The sequence below is a fragment of the Ricinus communis genome, chromosome 6 (assembly GCF_019578655.1).
Source record: "Ricinus communis isolate WT05 ecotype wild-type chromosome 6, ASM1957865v1, whole genome shotgun sequence".
Taxonomy (NCBI): domain Eukaryota; kingdom Viridiplantae; phylum Streptophyta; class Magnoliopsida; order Malpighiales; family Euphorbiaceae; genus Ricinus; species Ricinus communis.
This window is the reverse complement of record NC_063261.1, coordinates 2,934,201-2,954,774: the sequence shown is the minus strand read 5'-3', so window position 1 is coordinate 2,954,774 and position 20,574 is coordinate 2,934,201. Positions and strand designations below refer to the sequence as shown.

General features: G+C 31.5%; 1 protein-coding gene across 1 annotated transcript; it reads left to right on the top strand.

Annotated features, from left to right (window-relative positions):
- Positions 1-5,943: 5,943 nt before the first annotated feature.
- Positions 5,944-7,981, top strand: LOC8286512 (probable pectinesterase/pectinesterase inhibitor 46). The gene is made up of 2 exons (XM_002515735.3): positions 5,944-7,016; positions 7,127-7,981. Exons 1-2 carry the CDS (start codon positions 5,972-5,974, stop codon positions 7,801-7,803), a joined length of 1,722 nt encoding a protein of 573 aa, XP_002515781.1. The 5' UTR covers positions 5,944-5,971; the 3' UTR covers positions 7,804-7,981.
- The last annotated feature ends 12,593 nt before the right edge of the window (positions 7,982-20,574 follow it).

Here is a 20,574-nt window from a genome sequence, read left to right as displayed (position 1 = left end):
AATTGTGTAAACACACCTTTAACAGGACTTTAGCCATTCCCTCTGCTACAATTGGATCAGTTGTCCCTCAAACTCTTTCCCGCCATGCTTTCTTAACTTTCCAAAGTTTGCATCCAATGCAGATACGTTTAGTGGAGGTGGTGGTCATTGTTGAGCTAATCTTCTTAACTCTTCAGTATTCACGAGCATACCCTTCAAACTTTTCCTTGTGATCGCTCATTTTCATGCATCTGTTCTTGTTCAATATGATGTGCATGAACTGACGAATGTGAACCTACTGGGCTAGTGGAGTGCTCATCCATGCCTATATCATTAACAAACTTCACAACAATAAATGGTTGTGCATAATTACTATATGCTTGCATGTTATGCTCTTAATCTCCTCTATTCCCATCAATTCAATCACACAAGCATTTAACATATTGGAACATATTAAAAATTCCAACTCACTTTAACATATCACAACACATACACACCTTCATATAACATAACATAAACACAAATATAAGTACTCAAACTTATGTCCCAATGGTCTAATCCCCGCTCTGATACCAAAAACTATAACACCCCAACTCAAACTTCCCATTGAATAGCAATATATATATATATAACTTTATAAACATAATTTACTACTTAGTTACAATATACATTCATACAATTTAAGTGGCATGACATACTTAATATATATAAGAAATATTTATACAGTAGTTTAATTCACACAAGTTCCCAAAATGCCCCAATGCTTTAGATAACTCCTCTGGCCCATCTGATAATATTGACTGATGCAAAAAGAGCAATGCACAGCTAAGGCTATCTACAACTGCACTAACCTGAAAAAAAAATTGCTAAGGAATGAGCTAGCGACTCAATAAGCATTTAATTTACTAAACTATAGTATATTAGGCTAGAATTATCAAATCTTTATCAATACAGAAAATTATACCAACACTTAACTAACAATCACAAAATCAACCATTTCAGTTATTCTCATAAACATATAATTTCATCTCACGTAATGCAAATAATCTCAAACTCAACCAAGTCAAATAATTCAATTCCACATTATTTCTATCAAATTAGGATCAGATGACTCATCCTTACATTTTCTCACATTTTTAAATTTCAGTAACCACTTGACAAGACTATCCGCCCGGCTCAGTCTTGCCATCTCACATACTCGGGTAGCTATCCGCCCGGCTCAGCTTTCCCGATCACACAATATCCATACAAAAGTCATCAATCCTTAATCACAATCATTTCACTTCACAACACATCACAATCAATTCACTTCACAACATATCACAATCAATTCACTTTATAACAAGCCAAAAACATAACTAATATCAACTCAGTCAACCAAGAAATTATCAAGTAATCAAACAGCAGTCCCTACTCAATATACACAAAGTTTAGTCTATTAAATACTTACCAGAAGTTATAGGATAACAAAGTAATCCTATTCTTTTTCTCTTACCACTTCCTTGCCTTTGGATGAACCTATTCACATATTCAATACAAATACAATTCAATCACAAGGCATAAATATATATATATATATTTACTATCAATAAAATATCACATTTCAACAAAATAACATATATTCTAGATATTAATATGATGCATGAGATGAATGACAACAAATCAACATATTTGTTGATGAAGGCAGTTTGTAGGTACTGACTTAGAAATTACACCAAAACTTATGTACAATTAATAAAAATCTCATATTTTCCAGAATTACACTTCCATTTTTATAGAAACCATAGCAGAAAGAATCACCTCAAAATCATTGGTATAGAAATAGTTATGGCATTTTCTATACAGCTGCTCAAATTTCCATCTAAACAGAACAGAAAAAAAGTTTCCTATTAAATGACCAATCAAACAAATGAATTTTCTGATGAAACTCTTCAGATATAAAGTTAACATTCTAAAGTTTCTATAGACACTAATTTTACTCAATTTAGACTTTTCTAGCTCAAGTTGTGAAACACACAATTAGCAACAAATTTCTGAATCCTAAGCCCGATTTCTGCTTAAAACAGTTTCGGGCAGGCCATATTAAGTTCAACATATCTCACGTTATACTTAACCAAAAATTATGAAATTTTTCAGACATATACTACATATATAAATGAACAACTTTCATGTTTAACTCTCTGCTTGGTTCAGCCTCTAAATGCCTCAAAATGTCAGCACAAAAACCAGGTCACCTGCTGAACCAAAAACAGAGCAGCAGCAAAATCGAACCTCATAAGTTCCTACTCACTCAACAATCTGCAAAACCATTTTACAGAGATATTCTTGAGACATATACCTACAACTTTCATGTTTGAAAATTTTCGAGATAAAGCCTCTAAGATCACGAAATCATAAGTGAAAAATCTGCCCAGAAATTTCAGCTTCAAGATCACAAGTAAAAGCATGTTTACTTTTGATTAAACAATTCCAAAACACATAATCATCAACAATTTCATATCATTAACCCTAATTTACAGCAAAATCAAGCAATTAAAATTACTCACCTTTGTTTTCCTTGATTAAGAAAGCCCAAATCTTTCAAGCTTAAAAGAAGAATTTGATTTTCACTTACTAAAAGTTTTGTAGAGTTTGATTTGGAAAATCAAAGTTGAAGAAGGAAAGGAGAAAAATGAGAGAGACAAAGAAGAAAAGGAAATTGGAAAGCATACGTAGATAAGAACAAATGAAAGAGGTGGTATATTGGTGTGGAAATAGGCAAATTACAATTTAATCCTCTTTCTTTCTAACTTTTCAATTTAGTCCAAAATCATTACTTTTCAATTAAATCAATATGTAACTAAATAATTTATTTATCTACCACATAATATAATAAAATAGATCATATATAATCATGATGCAAATGACATGTTTAATGACATGCTAATGAATATTAATTATTAATAAAAAGAAGTAAATAAATTTGGTTGTGACAGCAAGAGTCGCTCTATTAGCAACGGATAGTCCCTCGCTAAATTTAGTGATGGCAGAAATCCATTGTTAAATTATTTTATTTATTAAAAAGTTTATAAAATTTGACGCTAATTCATTAGTAAATTTTTTATTTTTAATAATATATTTCTATTAATAATTATTTTATTTTATTTTAATATCAATTAATTTTTTAATAAATTAATTGCTATTATCTTTTTATTATGTCCGATTAATTTTATGTAATAAGATAAAAATAATAAAAAGAGGAAGAAATTACATTAATAAAGCTAATAATAAATAATACAAGAAAAATAAAAAGGATAATAAATGAAGAGAAATAAAGCAAGCGTAATAATAAAGAAAAGAACAAGAGAGAAAGAAATGGAAAAAAAGAGTAGAGAAATGAGAAAAATGAAAGAAATAAAAAAAAATAAAGAAAAAAGAGGTTATAAAAAGAATGGAGAAATGAAAAGAGAAAAGAAAGAAAATTATAATGGAGAATAAAAATTAAAAAAAGAGAAAAATAAAAAATAAAAAGGGAGAAAGAAAGAAATAATGATGGAGTAAAGATTGATAGGATGAAGAAGAAAAAGTAAAGTTATAAAGGAATAGATTTAGTGACGAAGATAAACTCATCTAACACATTAAATAAGCAGAAAATTTAAAAAAAAATGAGTGGATATTTTATTTTAAAATTAGCGACCGAAATATTTTGTTGCTAACACTATAAATGAGCGAGAAAATAAAATATTAGTGAAAATTATTTTCTTTTTAAATTAGCGATGGAAAGTTCTATTGCTAAACAAATATAAGAACAGGAAAATTAAGAAAAAAGTGGGAAATTTTTTTTGAGATTAGTGACAGAATTTTCCGTCACTGGTCCATCATTCATTAGCTAGGGACACGTATTCCATCACTAATTAGTGATGAAAATAAATTTGTAGCTAATTAGCAAAGAAGGTGTTTGTCGTTAAGCATAGCGCTTATCACGCGCCAAACTTTAGTGACGTCATAATTGTTCGTCACTATTTAACGACATACAATCAGTCACTAATTAGCTAAGGACACATCTTTCATCACTAATTAGTGATGGAAATATATCTGTCGCTAATTAGCAAAAAAGGTGTTTGTCGTTAAACATAGTGCTTATCACGTGCCAAACTTTAGCGACATCATAATTGTCCGTCACTATTTAGCGATATCATAATTGTCCGTCACTTATCATAATTGTTTGTTGCTAATTAGCAATAGAGTTCTTCATCGCTAAACATGTCGCCAATTGCACACCAAATTTTAGCAACAGTATAGTTGTTCATCGAGTAATTAGCGATGGATATTTCATCGCTAATTCGTCAATAAAAATAGTGTAAAAAGTTGGCGCTATAATTTGCAATGAAATTTATCGCTAAATAGTGACCTTAGTAGTTTGTCGCTAAAATCTATTATTATTTTGTTGATTTCTTGTAGTAATTACTTAGCTTTAACGAACTTTTAAGATACTATTCCAAAAAAGTTTAAGTCTTTTAAATCTTTTCATACAATCATTTAATAGAAGTTAAACGAGTGCAGTTCATTCATTATTCATTAATAACATATTACTTCTAACATAATCTACTTCTAGCATGCTTGAAATACTAATCACATAAGGACCAAAATACTATGCATACAATAACGAGATTTTATAGGATTGAGCTATAATCAGGTGGAGTTAAGTTGGTTACATCTAAGAATTAATCAAAAATCTGGTAATCAAGTATAAATCAACGCTTTAACCATATAATAATCGAGTGCCAGCTTTGTTTAGAAGTAAGGTGAGATCACTTTAAAAATAAGTATAGAGTTCAAATCCCATCAAACACACATACAAAAAAATCTTTAACTCTATAATTTCATATTTATTTAATTTTACCTCTTAATGTATGTTTGGTTTAAAGATTTTATGCAGCTAATAATTATTTCTCATTCTACAATTAGATTAAACTTGTTTTGTAAATTTTAAGAATCAACAGCTAATAATTTCAATTAATTGTTGTCCATCAATTCTATTTTAATATTTTTCTTATCAATTAAGAGTTGATTTAATTTTTTATTTTATTTAAAAAATATAATCTTTATTAAAAAAATTTAATTATAACTTATTTAAATTGATTTTATATAATTAGTTTTTATAACTTCTATTAAATAGTTATTAATTTAGGATTATACTCAATAAAAATAATTATGATATTTATAATTGTAGTGTTGGGAATTTGAAATTTTTTTATTAATGGAATTTAAATATAATTTTTATTTTGAAAATAATTTTTATGAATATTTTTAGTTATAAATATGATTAAGTTAAATAAACTTGGTTATGACATTCTTAATTATTATAAGATACTTCTATAAATTTATATTATTAAAAATAATATTATAAAATAAAATATATTTAAAAATAAATTATACTTTTTATGGCTATCTAATATATTAATATTAACAATTAATTAAATTTTATCAAACAATTTAATTTATCAAATTTTAGCTTGAATTTATAAAGAAAAAACTAGGTTGCATGCAATTCAATTATTTTAAAAAATTCTTGTTTAGACTTTATGTATATTTCCACCTATATACTAAACTGATAAATAATTGACAAATATTTATTAGCTTATAACAATAAAATATATGTCAATCATTGAATACCAAAATCTAAAACATTTATATATATATATATATATATATATATATATAATCTCCAATTATCTTATTTCTTTCCATTTATTTATCAGAATAAGGTTCCTGCATCGGGAATACATTGAAACGGCCAATTATTCTTTAACATGAGAAGCACTCAAACATTTTTTAGTAAGAAAAATTTGCATTTCTCCTCCCCAATAACGCAAGTGCCTAGCACGTATTGCATGTAATGCCGTGTTTATTCTCGAAAGAAAACAATAATTATATTTTTGATTTCTATATATAAAACCCTGTCCACCCACCAAATCTAAGGCAACAGTCTTCAACACCATAAGTCTCAAACATGTCTTCTTTCAAAGCTTATGGGAAAGTTGACGAAGCCGAGCAAGCCACGCTCGAGGCTCGTCGAAGAACCAGAAAGAGAATTACCATCATTAGCCTTTCCTCGATATTACTGGCAGCCATTGTAGTTGCAGCCGTTGTAGGGACTCATGCTTCTGGTGGCAATTCCAACAATGGTGGTGACCAAGCAAAGCCAATTTCTACATCAGTCAAGGCAGTGTGTGATGTTACCTTGTATAAAGATTCTTGTTACAGCAGTCTCGCTCCTTTCGCTAAACCTAACAATCTTCAACCTGAAGAGCTGTTCAAGTTGTCAATCCAAGTGGCCCTGGATGAGATTTCGAAAGCCTCTCAATATTTCATCAATAATGGTCAGTTCCTTGGTGGCCTCAATGATAATAACATGATAAATGCAGCCTTAAAAGATTGCCAAGATCTTCTGGATTTGGCTATTGACCGTTTAAATAGTTCATTATCCTCCGCTAATGATGTCTCTTTGATTGATGTTGCGGATGATTTCAGAAGTTGGCTAAGTGCTGCTGGTTCTTACCAACAAACGTGCATTGATGGGCTAAAAGAGGCCAACTTGAAATCTACTGCTCAAAATTATTATCTCAAGAATACTACTGAGCTAACAAGCAATAGCCTGGCAATTATTACCTGGATTTACAAGATTGCAAGTTCAGTGAAGATGAGACGTTTAATGAGTTATGCTGAGCATGACAAAGTGAACTTGCCCAGGTGGCTGCACCAAAACGATCGTAAACTGCTTCAGAGTAACGATTTGAAGAAGAAGGCTAACGCTGTTGTGGCGAAAGATGGATCTGGGAAGTACAAAACAATTAGCGATGCTCTTAAAGCTGTTCCAGACAAAAGTAAGAAGAGGTTCATCATCTATGTGAAGAAAGGAATATACACTGAGAACGTCCGAGTCGAGAAACCGAAATGGAACGTTGTGATTGTCGGCGATGGAATGAATGCAACAATTGTCTCTGGAAGCCTGAACTTTGTGGATGGAACTCCCACATTCTCAACTGCAACATTTGGTAAAAAAGGAAAAATATTTTTCTTTGTAGTCCTATACATATTAGTCGTATTATGATCTATAGAACATAGAATCATAATGTTACTAACTAAAAATGCTGTCTTGATGCAGCTGTCTTTGGCAAGGGCTTCATTGCAAGAGATATGGGATTCCGTAACACTGCCGGTCCTATCAAGCATCAGGCAGTGGCGCTGATGTCAACAGCTGACATGTCAGTCTTCTACAGGTGTAGTTTCGATGCATTTCAGGACACTCTCTATGCACATTCCAACCGCCAATTCTACCGCGAATGTAACATATACGGAACGGTTGATTTCATCTTTGGAAATTCAGCAGTTGTAATTCAAAACTGCAACATATTACCCAGAAGAACAATGCCTGGCCAGAAGAACACCATCACAGCCCAAGGAAGGTTTGACCCTAATCAAAATACTGGAATTTCAATCCAGAATTGCACTATTCTGCCTTTTGACAACTTGACTTCCATCCAAACGTTTCTTGGACGACCTTGGAAAAATTACTCAACTACTGTATATATGCACTCCATGATGGGAAGTTTGATTGATCCCAGTGGATGGTTGCCATGGACTGGCAATACAGCACCACCTACTATATTCTATGCTGAATTTCAGAATTTTGGACCTGGTTCTTCAACGAAAAATAGAGTCAAATGGAAGGGATTAAAGAACATTACCTATAAACTAGCTAGCAAATTTACTGCCAACGCATTCCTGCAGGGTGACAAGTGGATTCCAGAATCTGGCGTTAGCTATAAACCTGGTCTATGAGTGTTACCTCTGCCAGAGATGCTAGCTCCTGGCAAGGGTTTCTTCTTTTCTTTTCTTTTTTAAAAAATTGTCTTTTCTCCAACAGTTTTGCTCCTTTTCTCCATTTTCGTTTTGGCTGTTGTAAAACAAATTTCATGTATTTGTTTCTTATAATTTTTCTACACATTGATTGACTGAATATGGAATGAATCAACCATGATCTCGTAAGGGAGAATTTGCGCATAGTCTAGTTATGTGTTATTTTCTATACATTAAATTCATAAATAAATAATATATTTTTAATTTTAAATAAAATATGTCAATATATTAAAATGTACTTCATATATACATTTCATTCATTTATTTGTATATAACTTCAATATAACCGATAATTATCCTTAAATAACATCATAAAGTTTAATAACTTTAAAAAAATAAGATGATATATAAGATTTTATAAGTAGCATTCTTCTTGACTACTCCTGTTGTATAATATACTCTATATTTAAATAGCTGACAAGTATAAATTAATAATAAAATTTAAGATATTTTTTTTATTAGAGTATACAACATTTAAAATCGTCACTCATCCAATAATTTTAGATGTAACGTTCCAGAAATAGCAAGAAATTTCTTATATTAAATTTTCTAACATTATATTTTGGTGAATTTTTGGGTTTTATCCTATACAATTATGATACTTAAATATTAAAATTAAACTATCTATTGAATAAAAAAATTAAAAAAAAAAACCTATTTTTATACCATAAAATAATTATTTATTCTAAACAAAAAGAATCTTAATTGTAGATATTTTTGTACAATGAAAAAAGTTACGAAATTATGTAAGGCAATGAAAGAAATTATCTAATTTAATAAATAACTTACAGATATTAGCTCATTTTTACATACTATAAAAATGGCTTACGCCTTATTGGACCTTAAACTCCTCCGATCCTTCGTCGCAGGTAAGTTACGTTTAGAATTGTAACACATTTTTAATTATTTAAAATCAATAAATATATATCAATTATCTACTTATTTGATTTATATGTAAGGACATATACATAGACTAGACAATAATTTTCAAATTAGAATTTAACTTATTAACACTAATGATAGCAAAGTTTCACCCAATTTAAAACTTAATTTAATTTAAAACTCAATTCAATTTAAACTTAAAACTTAATTAAAATCTAATAGTCACAGTCTCAAATGAACCGAAAACGAAACCATTGAACTTAAAATACTTAGACTCAAAGTAATCCCAGATCGAAGGGAGACAAGACTTGAATGTGAATCCATCCAAGTCTAAAACAGTAAGAAAATTAAAAATAATTTGAACCCAAAACTATATGAATCCGAGACTAATATAATACCTTATAAGATACAATCCGGTTCAAAATACAATCTAATTCAAAATTCAAGATGATCTAAAATATAATTTTATTTATTAGAATAAGTAAAACTTTTGTGACAATTAATTAATATATATATATATATGCAATCATTTTTTTATATTAATTTTTTAATATAGTTTATTCTCAATTAAAACTTTAAGATATTGAAATAGCATTTCTAAAATTGTAAACTTTTAAAATTATTACTTTATAAAGTATTAATCATTAAATAATATAATTAGCTTGAAATTTTATATATATATATTAACTAGGTAATGAAATAAAATAGTTTAAGTTAAAAAAATAAAATTTTATATTTATCTTTTTGTAATTTAATTTAATTTCTATCCTAATTATTTTCTTTAAAGAAAAGAGAAAATGTTTGAAAGTATTACTATTGCATTTGATCCAAAGAATGTTAGATACAAAAGTTTACTCAATATTAATTGGCTAAATGCATATTTTATGTCTCTGAACTTGTATTGATTAGTCAATTTAACATTTTAACTTTTGGTTTGACCTAATAAACACATGAATCGTATTCTTTTTAATATTTAAAAACTTTTAATTTTTAATTTAACCTAACATACACCTGAACTTTATGTTTTGGTAATATTTAAACACTTACATACAATACACATGGATGTATTGAATGAAGACACATGTCAAAAAATGTTAAAATATCATAAAAATATAAATTTAGGTGTTTTTTGTTAAATTATATAAAAAGTTAAGAGTGTTAAATTGACTAAATGGTCAATGTGCATGAGTATAAATATACATTTAGCTAATATAATTAATGCGATTAAAAGCAAAATTGGATACATTAATCTAAAAATTTTAACGAGAATTCGTAAGTTAATTTGAAAACTGATTTAAACTCGAAATTATTTAAAACAGGGCTGAAAGATCCCAACTCGATCCAATTAAAACCTAAAAAATTAGCAAAATTTGAAATTATCTCAAGTAAGAACCCGAAAATGGCTTGAACCTAAAATGATTGAAGGGATTCTTTCATAAATACTCATGAAAAGGTTAAAAGTATCATTTTTATTATTAATTTTTTTTTCAAAAATACTGTAAATTGAAAACTTATTTCAAAACTATGATGGTATATATTAGGTTTTTTTTTTTTTATAAAATGGTATATTGTTATTAGCAATTTGGTATATGTTTTCATAATTTTTATGATATTTAATTTTTGCTATATGTTTAGTATCTATTTAATAAATTAATTTGATTACAGGTTAAATCATTTGGACGAATATATACATAACTAGTATCTAAAACTATTTCTTAAGAATATAATTTATTTTATATGTAAGTCACATTTGTTTAAAAAGAATTTAGAAATCATTATAAACAAAAAAATTTATAAATATACAGTAAAAATTATATATTAGGTATATGTTAGATATATATATTAATCCAAAATTTCAATTAATTTAATTTAATTTTAATTTTACAATAACATTGTAAACCAATTGAAAGGGATGTAGCGCAGCTTGGTAGCGCGTTTGTTTTGGGTACAAAATGTCACGGGTTCAAATCAAAAACTATTTTTTTCAATATTAATAATATCAGTTTCAATTAATTAATTTAGTTAAAATTCATATAATAACTCATTATAATTATTAAAAATTAAAAAAATAGCATTATGATAATTATTTTATTATTTTATATTTCTATGAAATTATTAAATATTATGTACACTTATAATATAATATAATAAAAAATATAGAAGAAGGAGATCCATTCAATAAAATATGAAATACAGTAAGTATGTATTTGATATCTAATATATATACATATATATATTGATTTATATATATATATATATATATATATATATATATATATATATGTATATATTATATATTAATTTATTTCATATATAGAAAACTAAAAAAGTAAATTTTAAAAATTGGTATATATTATATTTATTTTAGTATCTGTTGCATATATTTATAGTATATTATCTTCTTTCTTTGCTAATTAACTTGAACATCAACAAGTCTTGAATTAATGCTTTATACTATCTCATTTCTTTGCTAATTGCATAATAATCCACTTACTTTTTCTTTGACCATTCTATCAATTTATTTTCCTCCTTCTCCTTTTTCATTATATACTTCTAAATCTAGAAATAAAAAAGAAATAATAATATTTGCACTACCACACCTAAGAATTTATAATATATCAAAGTAACAAAGTTATAAACAAATCTTTATTTTCTTAAACTTGTATAAAAAATAGTGTCTATCCATATATTGTGATATCTTTAGTATATATATATATATACTGTTTTGAATATGATAGTAAACCCATCAGCACCACACCTATTTAACCATCACTAAAAGTAAAAATAAAATATATATTGTTTGGAAAATTTATCAGACACCTTAGATGTATGTTCAAATATCATTTGCAATCATCTATTTCTCTATATTTTCTAACACTGTAATGGTAAATCACCACAATTCTTATCAAATTCCTATAATCCAACCTTCTAAATATGCAATTAATAACAAATCAAAATGATTCAGTATATTTTTTCTACTATTAATCAAATAAATAAATAACTCACAAATTTCTTTTAAAGTGTACAAAAGCACTTATTAGCAAGAGAGTTAAACACTTATCGTATTCTAAATTAAGTTACAAAATATATTTGTCTTATATACTGCTATCTAATCTCAGGATATGTAGAATAAATATAAAAATTTATATTCCCCCTTTAAATACTTTCGAAAACACTATGTTTTTGAGTACCACAATTGGAATGGCTTGGACAAGCATTCGTCCCTTCAGCGTACATACACTCAAAGATATGAACTTCATCAAATGAACATAAGATGTTATTGTATGTTTAAGAAATGTGTTGTATTTATCTCCACATCCATTTTTTTTTGTTCTTTTCACACACACATACGAGGTGAGAGAAAAAGAAAGCATATTAGAAAAATTAGAAGAGTGGTGATGAGGAGAAGTGGCTTATATATATTTGGAAAAAAAAATCTTCTTGTATAAATAATATTATTTTTAAAAAGTCAATATTTTATGTAATTTTCTCATGATTAAATTCAAGAAATTTAAAATCCAACTCAATCTTGTTTTCCTTATATAATTGACATAGATTAAAATGGGCGCACTTCTTGCTTTCCACACTAAAACCGACCCACTTCTTTCTTTCTCCCAAAATCACAAAGGATGTTGAATCCTTCACAGAAATGAAAACAGTTGCCCTATAAAGAAAGAAAAATTGGGAAAAGCCTAACAATCAAAACAAATGGTGTTGTACGAATCTAGTTCTTTCAAGAAAAGCGATTTTAGTAATGGATCTACTAATTTCAAAATGTTCAGTGAATAGAAAAATGGATGCATGAATGCACAATGGTATTTTACATTACACTTTTTCTTGACAAAAAAATCATCAATCAGAAAAAAAGTAATAAAAAATATTGGCCATGCACTCGGTGTTAATTGCATAAGATACAAGTAATTGAACCACAACACAAAATTCTCTTTAAATATGATGCAACTAAAAGCTGAATCAATTTCTGAAGATGCAACTAAAAGTTGAATCAATGGAAAAGAAAGGAACGCAGAAGAAGAGAGAAGGAGAGAGAGAAAAAGCTGAGAGGGAAAAAGGAAATTCTATTCATTCAATAAGCATAATTGTGAGGTTTTTCTCTAATTAGGAGATTTTAAAAAGAAAATTAGCAAAAGTTCAGCTTTAGGATAATTTTGAAACTAATTCTCAAATTTAGGGTATTTTTTTAGCTACTTGGACATTGTTTACTAGTTGAATTGGCAGATAGGACTATCTGTTAGTCCAACTGGTGGACATAAAAAATTAATAGTTGTCCCTCACTTGAAATAGTGAACATAAAAGGAAAAAGGAAAAAAATTAAGAGTCGTCCACCAATTGAAGTGATAAAGAGGAAGAGAAAAGTCAAAGGTAACAAAATAGTTTGTAGAGTTTTTTTTTTGGTAGGAGATTCATTCAATAAGCATAATTGTGGGAGTTTTCTTTAGTTAGGGTTTAAGAAAGAAAATTATTATTTTAGGGTAAAATTAGATAAAAATCTTGTTTTAGGTAGTTTTCAAACTTATTCTTATTTTAGGGCAACTTTTTGGCTCTATGGACACTATCCGCTTGTCGAATCAGTGGATAGGACTATCCATTAGTCCAACTGGCAGATAGGAACAATAAAAAGAATTAAGAGCTATCCACCATCATTTGAAGTGGCGAACTTCTAGGTATCCTAAATCTGAACTAAATTCTTTCTGGTTACAGAATCTCTTTCTAGTTTCTCTAGAACAATTAGGAGATTTTCTAGAAGAAATGCCCTCTAAAAAGAAGGGTAGTACTCTTGATGCTAATGCGAAGCCCGAACCATCTTGATCATCCGATCCGCATCTTTTCTACTAACAGATCTCGTTGTGCTCTAGGAGAAAGCCAACTACGATATGAAACCCTATTGGGAAAAAATATCTTTAAGAAAAGGCCTTGGCTTCGAGATCAACTGACTCCTTTTCTTTTGACTGACCAGACCTGCCTCCCGAAAAGCATGAACCATATTTTATCAGAGAACCGCTTTACATTGGCACCTTGGCCAAGTAGATCCGTCCCACTCTCCGGACCTCACCTCTGCTTTTCTGGAGTACGGGATGACTCAGATGGATAGACAGAACAAAACCTATTAGTTATGCCTTTAGGGGACGATACGGTGCCTGAGTTGGTTCCCGATCCTACATCAAAAGTGGTGATGTAGGTGGATTGGTAGGGCTTAACATTTTTCATGTTTGGAGTAGGTAACGAATTCTATCTATAGAGTGGAGATTTCAAGAAACTGCTCATGTTTTAGCAAAAGTCGCTCTCCGTGGTCGTATCGATTGGTTGAAAGGCTTGAAAGAAAATGTTGTTCTAGGCGGTATGATACCCGTTGGTACCGGATTCAAAGGATTAGTAAAAGGTTCAAGGTAATATAAGAGAGGATGCATCCATTCCCGAAATCCACTTTAATTAAACCCTTTTTGAACGCACGAGAGTTCGCATTGCATTTTCTCTTTTATGAAAGGTTTCGCTTCTATTTTCGTAGAGTAAGTGTAATACTCACTCTCTAGTAAAGGAACTCGGCTCCACGAAGTTAGAATTGAATCTTTCTATTGGCTTCCTAATTCATTCGTGAATAAGTTAGAATTGAATCTTTCTGTTGGCTTCCTAATTCATTCGTGAATAAGAATGAATGGGCTAAAAGCGAATGCTGCTAGCTGCTTTGCCTGCTTCTTATTATGATGGCTATTATGGAATATGGGTTCGAGCGAGTGAACAAGTTCCTTTGCTATTGGTCTAGACATTGAGGGTTCAAGTCCTACTCTTCTAGAGCAAGTTTAAGTTCTAAATAAAAGAATCGAGCGAGTGTAAGTGCTTCGCTTGTTATGTTAGACCAGGGCTGAAATCATACTTCACCGAGTAATGAGAAACTTAGGACCTCCGTACGTAAACTTGCTAGTCGAAAGAAAATCTTTGCCTTTAGATATTCGTAAGGTAAAGCATCGCGGTTCTCTCCATCTGATCGATAGTAAGAGCCAATTCCTTCATGTGCCTTTACTGTTCGTCCTGAGCAGTACCGAAGTTGAATATCAAAAAATTATTATGCAAAATCCTATTTTTTTAGAACGAGTTAAAGGAGTAGGTATTGTTGGTGCAAAGGAAGCAATAAACTGGGGTTTATCCAGACCAATGTCGATTCTACTCTCACATTTGAAGTCAAAGTAGAGGGAATAGAGGATAACAAACACAGTCCTTTTGCAAGTCCCAAGAATAAGGAGAAAGAAGATAGCCAAAAGCGAAAGGCTAAGGGAAGGAATGGTCTACTAAGGGTATTGCCCTAATCTACCGCTTTAGCATTTTTCATTTAATAAGCCATTTCCTCTCATTTTGTACAGTGCTTAGCTTAGATCGACTAACCGGACCCCGGTGAGATAACTTTCTTAAAGATTGGTTGTCCTACTTACCATGCTTGCTTTCCTTCAAAAACTATATTTCATTTAAATCGTCACTTCTAGCCTTAAAAGAAAGTCGATTATCGATCATTTTTCTAAGTATACTTTTACCTATGAGCTAGTTTGAAAAAGTCTTTTGACTAATGAAAGAAAGGTATACTATAGCCCTTTTACTATACTAATAGTAACTCCACATTATCTAGGTAAGTATGCGTGGTTTCTACAAGTACCTAGACATCGGCCGAGAATTTCCTGAAAACGTCCTAGTGCTTAGGAGAGGTTTGTAGGAGCTCTAGGATGAATATGGAGGCTTCAGTCCTATTGAGTTGTCTAAAAAAAAAGAGCAGAGCGAATGAAGCATGTTCAAAAGTAAACTAACCCCTTGGACTGCTACGAAAAACACCATCAGACTTCAAAGTAGCGCGATCTAATTGAAAATTTTCACCCAATTGAGCGCGTCTAGCATATTTTTTCACAGTAGTAGGATTAAGATAAGGCTCCCTAATAGAATGTTTAACCAATCCATTCCGGATCGACCGAATTCGTACGAAAGTTGTAACATGGGAAAACCACGAAAAACACAACTTATTTGAATAACCCGGTGACCTACCAATTGTAGAAGTAGGATCTTTGGTAAGCAATAAGCACTTAAATAATACAATTCGAGTGTACCATCTTCTTTCTCATTTCGAAGAAAAGGTCTTCACTTAGTAGTAGGCATTCTATAAGTGACTTGTCGAGTCTACGAAGCTCTACTTCTTGTAGTCGGCCCATAATGCCTCCACTTGCTTCCTTCCAGCTTAGAATGCTTGGCCCCCCGTGCCAAGTCGATCTATTTTTCAATGATACCGGGGAACAACCTTTACGCCCAAAAATGAAAAAACTAAACGGAGCCCTTCAAAATATCCTATAGAACAACGCCCGACCTACCACTCTCTATTTTTTTATTTGTTGCACCAAAAAACTTTTTGAATTACCTGTAGAAAGAGATTTCGCTAATGGAAAAGCTTTCAATACTACCCAATATCCCTTTTTTTCCAAATATTTTTTCGAATACGCTTTTTTGATCTATAAGTGCGCTTTTTTGGAACTGCCATAATAAAGAAGTTGTTTATTGTTATAGTTGGATGTGAAAGACATTTATTGTTCAAAATAAAATTGTTCTTTACTATATCTATGTATTTAGTCTCTCAATTATACTCTTGACAAAAAGGAAGCCTATCCGCTTTTTTTCCTATTTCTGCCTTTTTCGTTATATTCCATATATATGTAGAATAAAATACAACAATAAAGTTTAAGACTCTAAATTTTATTTATCCTAATAAAAATACTTTAACTTTATTTTTCCAATGGAAGGCTTTCTGCATTCAGTCAATATATGCAGAGTGAATCGGTCCCTGAGGAACCCCCGAAAGGGCTATCGTCCGATAGGTACACGAAAGTGACGAAGTTGCTTTGACTACAGAACCATGCCTATCTGTTGGAGTGAATTGGTGCCTATGTCTCTATAACAACAACAACCCCCTTATTCCGCCAACAACTTCTCAAGCAGGGGATTCAATAAGAGTGGATTCTAGGCATCTGATCTGGGCTACGCTAAACCTTTACTTTTATGGACATCTAAGGAAGAAAAGAAGGATTTTATGGCATTATATGGACAGACAGCAAATGACCGAGATCATTTAATATGACGGTATGAACACGATACAAAGGCAAATCCATGGAAATACCCCTTTATTAATAAAAAATAGACACTATGTAACTTGCATTGGAAAACTATGTTATGGATCTCTTCTTTTAAGTAGATTATCTCAGAGAAAGAATTGATATTTTTTTCTACTCTTTTTCTTTTTTATTTTAGTAATAATGTAACAATTCTGTTTGTAGGAACAAAGAAAAGAGAACCAGATCTATTCTATACCTGATAAGTACCAATACGCAATAGGGGGTTGACTCTATTTTATATAAGCGAATGTATAGAGATTTGTTCAAAAAATCTGATGAATAGAAAGAAAGGAGATCAGAAAGATACGCAGGCAACTTGATTATAAGTATAGGTCGAATGTTTTCGTGAGCAGTAAGTAGTAGATCTCCCCTTATTCTTGGAAAGCTGGTGGCCGCGTGTGAATTGAATTCTTTCAAGGCAAGGGGCGGCCTGATTTGACATTGTTGCTTTTAAAATGAGTAAAAAAGGAGGTCTCGCTTAGCTCACCTATCTTCATCTCTCGAGCGACTTCCAACGCTTTCGCCTCTTGGGCGATTTACTATCGATGTTGCAGCTCTTCTTCTCTTCTCTGATCCATCCCCTACCTTGGGGATACGGTTAGTAGCCATGTTGACCGGATATTCATCCTTCATGTGGTCTAATTTGCAACAAGAAAAGTATATTGGTTTACCTTCAAAATTCCACTCGATGCCACACTTCCTAAATAGATCAATAGCCCGCCTTCCTAGTAATAATATAACAAAGATTCTAGACCAAGTCTTTTCATATAATACAGATGTCGAATTCTATCTATTCTATATCTCAATCTAATAGTATATGTGTTATTGAGGAGGATTCTCTAGCTCAGAATTCCATTCTTTTTCTCGGGAAACAAAGAAGTTAGGTCGTACTTTACTTATTATTATAGTGGATTCTATAGGCCGAAGAATTCAATGGATCTATGACTATATTATGTTAATTGTTCGTATTTCATTCCCCATCGATATACTTTTTCTTTTTGATCTCATATCATATATTATATAATAATATCACTTATTATATCTTATTATATAATGATATACTTACATAATAATAAAATATAATGATAAAGTTACGTAATAATAAACTAAAGACATGGGTGGCATTATGATTGGAGTATCAGTTAGAAAGGTTCTTACAATGTTTGTTCGAAAAAAAAAAGAAGAATGCTGCTTTTTTTAACTTAAGGAGAGGGAGGAGAGCTTTCTAAGAAGGGCTTGGGACCTATGAATGGAACAACACAACAAATTCTCTCTCTTTCTCTTTCTCACATCTTCAATTCTCACATTATATAATATTTTATATTTCGAGGAACTAATAAACTGGCTTGTGAGAGACTCCTTCTCATGCTGCTTGCCAGCCCTTTCCTCAAAGTAGGGGCTGGACGAAGCACGCTCACCTTAATAGTCGATCCCCTAAATGCCTTTCTGGATATTCCTCAATATCCCAGCTATTCACGGAAGGTGAGAAAGAGATGAATAATCATCTGCTTCCGGAAGAAATCGAAGAATCTCTTGGAAATCCTACAAGATTCATTCGTTCTTTTTTCTCTGATCCTTCCTATGCCTAGGACGTCGTTTGGGCCAAGAGCTATAGTTAGTTGTTGTTTTCATTTGGTTGTTTTCTTTCTCGTCATTGATACTGGCAAGACCAAGCTAGATGATGTCTATTGGTTAGTAGTGAGAGGACTCTTAGTATCTGCATACCTAAAAGGGGACGCTGATTAAAAAACAATCATTTTATTTTATTTCTTGCTCTCCCTTAGCAGTGGGAAAGGGGTCTATCTATCTGCCTAGCTTTGGTATATATCCCCCAACATAATCCATAGAAATTCCATGAATCCCTTGGTGGATATTCGACGACTCAGCAGTAGTGCGGAATTGAGTTTCTCGTCTAGTGGATCTGATCTATAGTTAGGGGGACGGTAAAGTGGAAGGGGGATAGCTATTCCACCCTTAGTGAGTTTATTTTGAGATAGGTTTTTATGGTGTCGAAGCACCCGTGTTGTTCTTGGGCTTGGGAGTCCAATTCGTCCGTCCAGGTAGTATATAAATTCCTCCGCTCCGTTGTTATGATGCGCTTCCTTGCTCTTTCGTCATCATAGTGTCAGAGCCCCTTTGTATCTTGTATCTTCCATTTCAATACATATTTGAGCTTTGGCTTAGTTGTATTTGGCAATGGGTATCTGTATGAACTTTTTGTCTTGCATTGCGACGACCCTTTGGGCTCTTCTTTCTATGCACTCCCATAAAGCAGCTATGACTCTTTCCGGCAAGTCAATTAAAGTCAGAGCCGATAGGGGGGAATGTTTACAGTTGTTGTAGTACGACTTTCATTTCCTACTCGGTCTTTCAATAAGTAGTCAACTGTGGGTTAAGAAGCCTCGTAGTCAGACTTAACATTGATTGAAGCAGCTTTTGGAGAGAAGGCACCAGTTAGACCTGCAAGCACCAGGTAGTACGCAGCGGCAGTTTTCAATCATACAATGTCTACTAGTATTCTGACTTTTAGTGGTAGTCAACTGTCCTCGTTCTCCTCTTTTCATTGCCCTATTGAGTAAGGGTCGGTGTTTGCAAAAATGTTGAGCTGACGGGGTCAGGTACCAGTAATGACAATAGCAAAGGGGGGGAGCTGGGGCTGAAAAGCCATTAACCTGTTAGGAGTAGGTTTTTGCTTTCTCCTTTTTTAGCAAGAAAGGTTTGGAACCCTATACAAACAAGGGGCTGCTTGCTGCTCGCCTATATCTCTAAAGGGGCTTATGCACTGTACTCGTTGCTTACTCCACTCGTTATCACTAAACGACGAAGCCAAGAGAACCAATTGGAAGAGAATTAATAGATTCCTTTTCGGGAGCGATTCATCCTTCCCGAATGTAGCATACAATTCTTTGTTGTACTGCAGTCTCAAAGTGTGTTGGTTCTCCCCTTCTTCCTTACCGCGACAAGTCTTTTTGAAATAACTATGATGAGAAGAAACCATAATTACTTAAATCCCTTTTAGAAAAAGGTGGGTTAACTAACTAAAGAAAGATGGAACCAGATGCTTTCTTAAAAGAAAATACTTTGACTTTCCTATGATACAAGGAATCCCGTGAGTGACTAAGCGCGAGACGAGCTATAACATAAGGGGCAAAGCTACTTTTTGTTTCATCTTGATTTGGCTATACTTGTATGTAGCCAGCCATATTAGCTTCATATGAGAGTTTAGTCTTTAGAAACTATTTCAGAATTCCATTTTATCAAACACGAAGAATGTAGCCTTTGGCACAGACGATTAATGAGACCTCGTAAAAAATCTTGAAACTCTGAAAAGAACCTCATAACGAAATCAATGTCCTTTGGTAATTGTACTATGTTGTCAATTAATGAATCTCCTAGATTAAAGGTAATAAGCAAAAAGCCTTATCAGAATTTCACTTTAAAAATTCCCTAATGGAATAGGGAGGTATTGCTAAAGCCGTAACTCCTTCTTTTGCTTAGTGTAATTGGCCGGTCTATCTATTAATAGTGATTGCAATATTTTCTTGGTCAAATGACAAAAACATTATGTAAAAAGCTTATGAAATCTTTGTGTGTGAACCAAGCTACCTCCAATCTAAAAGGTCTAAGTGTTCAGGCAGGTGCAGGAATCCCCTCA